General features: G+C 36.1%; 1 protein-coding gene across 1 annotated transcript in view; it reads right to left on the bottom strand.

The window, feature by feature from the left end:
- LOC108977474 overlaps positions 1 to 6,789 on the bottom strand; it is a gene marked incomplete at its 3' end in the record, with an annotated part of 158,984 nt that overhangs the window by 53,176 nt on the left and 99,019 nt on the right. The window contains 1 exon segment of the mRNA XM_018947170.1: positions 1,959 to 2,190. Within this exon segment, the coding sequence (XP_018802715.1) occupies positions 1,959 to 2,190 (232 nt within the window).

Genomic DNA, 6,789 nt, shown 5'->3' with positions numbered 1-6,789 from the left:
CATTTCTCCCACCAGCATACATTCGATATTGCATGAACACCTGACCGTAAAAAAGGTTTGTTCTCGTTGGATCCCGCACAATTCGACAACCGCTCAAAATGATGCTCGTGTGGATTGGTGTAAAGAAATGCTGAAAAAATACGTTCGCGGTGCTGCAGAAGACGTTTATAAGATCGTCACAGGTGACGAATAATGGATCTATGCGTATAAGCCCCAAACAAAACGGCAATCGACCGTGTGGGTCTTCCAAGACGTGCCAAATCTAACGAAAGTTGTTCGTGGAAGAAGCACTTTGAAGCAAATGGTCGCCTGTTTCTACGGCAAAACTGGTCATGTGGCGACTGTTCCGCTTGAGCAACGTAGGACGGTCAATTCTGAGTGATACATTCGATATTCGGAGAAATTCGAAAAGCGAACAAGAGAAGACGAATCATTGTGCACCATGACAATGTGAGCTCTCACACATCGGCTCAAACCCTGTCTCTTATACACATCTAGATGTGTATAAGAGAGCAACGTAGGACGGTCAATTCTGAGTGATACATTCGATATTCGGAGAAATTCGAAAAGCGAACAAGAGAAGACGAATCATTGTGCACCATGACAATGTGAGCTCTCACACATCGGCTCAAACCAGCGCCTTTTTGACCGGCCAAAACGTCGAATTGATGGGTCATCCGCCGTACGGCCCTGACTTGGCACCCAATGACTTCTTTTTATTCCCACACATCAAGAAAATAATGCATGGTTAACGATTTTCGTCGCCAGAAGATGCTGTTGAAGCATTCAAAAACCATGTTTTGGAGGTGTCTTAATCGGAGTGGAAAAAGTGCTTCGAAAATTGGTTTGAGCGCATGCAAAAGTACATAAATCTTGATGGATAATATTTTGAAAAACAATAAAACCATTTTCGTTGATAAATATTCCTATTTTCATTATTAGGCCAGAAATATACATATATAGCAGACCGTATAGTATAAAAGTTGTCCGAAAAATTAATTACCACGGTGGTGGTAGGTTCACACTAAATAAATTCGATGGACATTTATTTGTATATCTATGATGGAATGGTAAATATTAGGCAAATGTGAGGAAGTATTTGAGATAGCCATACTATCTTATGTCGGTGATCGCAGACTTTTCCGTATTCTGCTACAGAGCTGTATTTGGGTTGTAATAACTAGAACATTGAGGTCATTCCAATGAGGTTTGTAATCTATCGACTTTAAGGAACATTAGTTCAATCTAGTAGGCCAATAAGCGACACTTTTGACCAGTTTTGGCCCTTTGCAATACCAGATGGAGTCCAGTTGGTAGGTCTAAGAGGAGTAGTAGAAGATGCCTGCGCTTGACGCGAATTTTAAATCATTATCGATACCTCTACCAGTGTATCATACCGTGGGGATGACAGCTGTTCACAACGTAATCTTGCCAATGCGGGAAAAGTGCGCAAGAGATACTTCATTGTTTCCCTTGTGACCTACTCTATATATTTCCTGCAGTCTTCTGGAGAATATTAAATGTGATTTTGGTTTTTTTCGGACTATTTTACATAATTGAGGTTTTCGAACCATATAGACTTTATTGTAATGGTGAAGCAGAAAGTTTCTATAACGTTGGTGATATTCTTTCTGGACTTTTACGGAAAGTGAAGCTTTTCTCAACAATATCACTTTTTTGTATCTATAAATTAGCCGGAAGGTTTAGGGTGCTTTGAGATGCAGCTTTCAAATCCTTCTAGCTTTAGAGTCAACTATTTGTTGGAACTATTTGATCTATAATTCAAAATTCTCAAGTAGAAGCTATTTAAATATTTTTCCAACCCAAAACTGCACTAGTATTTTCAAATTTGTTACTTCCTTAAACCATAATCAACCACAACTTTATCCACAAATATTTTTACTTTTTCCATAAAATTCAATGATTCTCAAATTCATCATATCATAATCACCACTTACCTCCTTTCCTTGCGTATTCTTCCAGCGTTGCCATTTAGTGAAACCCGGTCGCCAATACTCCAGCACATAGGCCTCCGTATACTCTTGACCTTGACCCTTTCCATAGCGACCCTGCGTACGTATCGCCGTAATGACATGCGTTTGTAGCAAGTCGACCTGCAGGTAATCTTTCAACGCATTCGAGACCATATGTTTGGGGCACCAAGCGCCGCCATTATTATCGGTTTTCAGTCTGAAAAGAGGAAAGCAAAAAAAATCATTTATAAATTAAGCGCTTGAAATGGAATGAGTAAACAAGGTGTAGCAAGCAAAAACAAAAAAAAAAAACAAAAAAAACAAAAAAAACAAAAAAATCTTGCAAAGGGCAGCCAAAAAAGGCGGAAAAAGTTGTTGAAATAAAATCTGTGCGTTAATTAAAATTTGCGCAAGCCGCAGCATCTACAACGAGCGGGTATCTCTACCGATGTCGGGGAGTATATGCACCAAAACCTGTGTGTATCTCCTGTGTTTGTTGTTGCAAGGTAAGCAGCGGCAACGGTTTGGCTGTCGGCGGATTGTTCGCCATTGATAAGCATCCGTTGTGGCTGGCTACCGTTGCCGCTGCTATAAAATATGCGCACAGTAGCAATTGCCAAGCGACTAGCTACCGCAGCCGCTACCGCCGCCGGCTCGCCCGCCCCTACCATTTTTTATTGTTGATTGCTTCGGCTGCTTTTAACTTTGGTTGCAAGTAGCGGCAGCAATAGTAGTTGCGGTAGTAGTTAGGCTGTAATGTACAGCTACGCTAGAATAGCTACAACAACAACAACAGTAGCAAGTAGCTAAATGTTGCAAAATATCATAATCGAAGTCTTAAGAGCAACAACTGTTATACATGCGTTGCTGTCGTCGTCGTAAAATTTGTGGCATGCAGCACATTGTTCTGACATTTTAATACACGCGCGCAACGTGCAACATGCTACAACGCCGACAGCGACAGCAATAGTTATGTAGTTGCAGTTGATTGCTTACTGTAAACCAAACGTGGCGATAATAAAGAATAACCTTATGTGTGTACGTAAGTATGTGTTTATATATATGTATGTGTCTGTACGAATTTGTATTTTTGTATGCGTGCATATATAAATTAATTGACTTTAAATGACGGCACCACACAGAGTTTGGAGTTTGGGGCGTAAAACACAGGCGACAACAACGATAACAACAGCAACAACAAGAGGATTCTGAACCCGCGTATGTTTCAATTTCAAGTGGTATGGCTTAACTAAATGCGGTTAACGCGGTTTTCGTAGCAAATTGTGCTTCTGCCAATATGTGCATATGTGTGTGAGCATTTAGCCGCCTCTTGTGCAGGCCTATGCCGTCTCTACACCGTTTTGATAAGTTCGTTAAGCCAACATCGGCACTGAGACAAGCGACCAGTAAGTAGCAGCAGGATGTTGTCTACGTAATTAAGGATTAATTTAAATTATGTGCTGCTGCCACGGTTCTTTGGCTCCAGCACGGCGTTATTGATATTCTAGAAAATGGCAGCAAGGTTCAAGGGATAAGTGTTAAATGAAAAGTAGTTGAACTAGTGGAAGGGTATGGCAGATTATCATTTAAATCGCCATTGGTGACCGGATTCAGCAAAGAAATTTCTCTTTTCTTTTGAAATCCTGTTAGCGATGCTTCTAGTAATGAATACAGACAAAGAGCAATACTCTGCAATCAATACCAATTGTTGTAAATTATTATTACAAATAAAATTACCACTGTTATTTATGATTTCAGTACCAGTACAATAATAAGTAAGTATAATTACAATTGACACTATCATTTACATTATTATCGGGTTACTAGTAACTTTACAGGTACACACAAAATCATCAATACTATTAACACTATTATTCCACAAGTATTTAGATTGCATCGATACTATAAGTAGTCTAAGGATCTTTTCCATTACAAATGTCATTAAATTGCGGGAACAGCGAACTAATTCACTACCACTTAATTGATCATGAATCTGAATTAGTATATTTGATTACCTTGTAATGATTACCATTACCATGGTTACCATTACCATTACAAGTAAAACTACTATTTACCATTACTTTTGCTATTTGCATTGCTACGGCTATTCGGCAACAACTTATAGATACATAAATAATTAGCATGTCTTCTTGTGGCAAAATTCAGTAAATAATGCATGCAAATACCATTACCATTATTGGAATTACCGTCACATATGCAATGCGAATTGCTTTATTACTAGCGTCTATACTTTTACCATTAAAACTGTTAAAAATCATTATCTATATAACAAAAACTTTATACAAATACAAATACCATTACGGTTATTATTGGAATTACCGTTACTTATTCGAATAGCATTACTCGCATCAATATTACTACGATTACCAACACACTACCACTGTGATTATAAATATCATTACCACTATGATAAACAATATCACTACCATTGTGATTAGCAGTACCATTACCCCTATGATTACCAATAACATTACCACCGTGACTACCAATACACTGTACTACTGCGATTACTAATACCATTACTTATGTGATTACCTATATCATTACCATTACTTTTCCACAAAAAATAACCCCTGCAATTATCAATAGCATTACTACTAGGATTACCAATACCATTATATTTATGATTACCAATAACATTACCATTATTATTGCAAATACTATTACTACTGCGGTTACAAATACAATTACAAAACCATTACCTGAAAATATATTAAAAATTTCAAATGATATTTAGTAAATATATTTTGTACATCTGGTAACCCCAAAATTTAACCTATAAAAAGTGCAACAGCTCCCTCTGTGTTTTCGCTTAATTGCAAACATTTGTGGGTACAGCGCGTTTGCCTTTAAGTCGATTGGCGGTTTTTATGCTCATTTTGAACCAACAATACAGGTTACAGGTTAGCAACTAAAGAGTGGCGAACAGTCCCCTTTCGTTGCTAGCCTGTGTGCCTTTTTTGATGTTACAAATTTCCGTTTTCATTCGTGCAGTTGTTGCTATATGTAACAGCTTGACAAGGTCATTTGTTGTAGTTGCGCCTGTGGCAAGGAATATCTTAATATGGTATACATTTGTTGCCAACAACAGTTTAATCATTAACCGTAGCGGCGGGTGTTCGAATGGCCAAATTTATACTAACTACTTATACGAATACCGTGAATATTTTAACGGATCCTATAATTATAGGTGAAGTGATAAATTAGTTATAAAATCGTAGAAATTACGAAATCAACTTGAGTTCGCTAATCAGCTTCCTAAATTCTAGAATTATTTTAAGTAAAATAATATATAATTCCCTACAGTTGAAAAATTCGGTAGACATCATTGCATATTCACCCCAATTTTATGAATAATCCTTTTATCTTTATTAGTCTATTCCGCCTTTTCACCATTATCTACAAGCAAATCAATATTTACCAATGTTTGTACATATGTATGTTGATACATAATATTATTTATCAATTTATCTACATTTTCATATCCAACATTCTATCAATGAGTCTCACAGTCACTTCCAGCCGCTTTGATATGTACTGATTGACAACTTATCTATTTATCTATCAAAATTTATACAACATAGTGAATACGTTACGTAAATTGAACTAGGGGAGCTCAGTATTTGCTAATTACTTTTTAAGTTCACAAATATTTGTTGACGATAAATACCAATACATTCGTGGGTATAAAAACATGCTACAAAGTATTCTCCTGTTCAGTGCCGGAAGTGTGTTAGATTAACATTCGAAATAAGAGGTTTTCTCTATTCAAAAAAGCAAAAAAACATTATGTGGAAGTAATTTATGACAGCCGAAGTGACTGTTTACATTTGCTGTATGACTTTTCAACTCATAATCCCATTTCTACTGCTTTCCAAATCAAATATTTTAAACTATTGATAAATATACACTATCAATCTTCAAATCATTTCCTAATAAACCCACTCTGCAGGCTTTGCAATACATCAAAGTTAAAACTTTTTCTTTCTATCTTCGAATCGTTCTTTGAATTTCAAACTTTACTATCAGTTTTCTTACTAATAAACCTACTCAATCAATTTTCTAACTTTTCTTAATCTCATTTTTTTCAGTTGTTGGTAATTTGAACCTATTCTTAACTTCACACGAATAATATTACAAAACGACTCTAGAAATTGATGATATGTAATATTCAAATCTATCGCGTTTATCAAAACAAATTCCAAACATTTGCCGACCGCAGAATTTTCTTAAAGTTTCCTTTTGGTAATCAGTTTTCTATAATCTAATGTACAAAATTAGTTACAGCTAGAGGTTCTTTTCGATCCTGATACTAGGTATCTTCATTCTTCTGTTTTACTCTTTGATTTGCAAGATTATTTGCCTCACTTTTCGAATATAATTTTTGAGTTGAGCTCATGTTTTGAGATTGGAAAATTTCGTTCTCTAATTTGCGTCTAACATTTTGTAGCTTGGTGTAATGTTTAAGGGATTACGAGTTTGAAAAAATTCTTTTTTTTTATTATCTTACTAAATTATACAGCACTTCCAGAACATTGTCCAAAATTTTCAAGTTGATCCAAGTAATAGTTTCGGAGATACAGCCCTGAGAACTTGTGCGCTCGAGGCTACCTAGGCTAAGTGCGTTTTTCTTGAAACTGTGTTTTCGAAGTCGGGGGGCAAGATTTTTCGAGAACTACTCAACCGATCTTCATAAAATTTTATACAGGTATTTAAGATACAAGTCTTTAAAGATTTGAACGAATTTTTTTTTCGACTACGACTTATTTGAAAAAAAAACGCTAAAATTTTTTTT

The sequence above is a fragment of the Bactrocera latifrons genome, unplaced genomic scaffold, assembly GCF_001853355.1.
Source record: "Bactrocera latifrons isolate USDA-ARS-PBARC rearing strain unplaced genomic scaffold, ASM185335v1 scaffold_9, whole genome shotgun sequence".
NCBI classification, from domain to species: Eukaryota; Metazoa; Arthropoda; class Insecta; order Diptera; family Tephritidae; genus Bactrocera; species Bactrocera latifrons.
The sequence above is the reverse complement of the archived record's forward strand: the minus strand, read 5'-3'. Positions and strand labels throughout refer to the sequence as shown.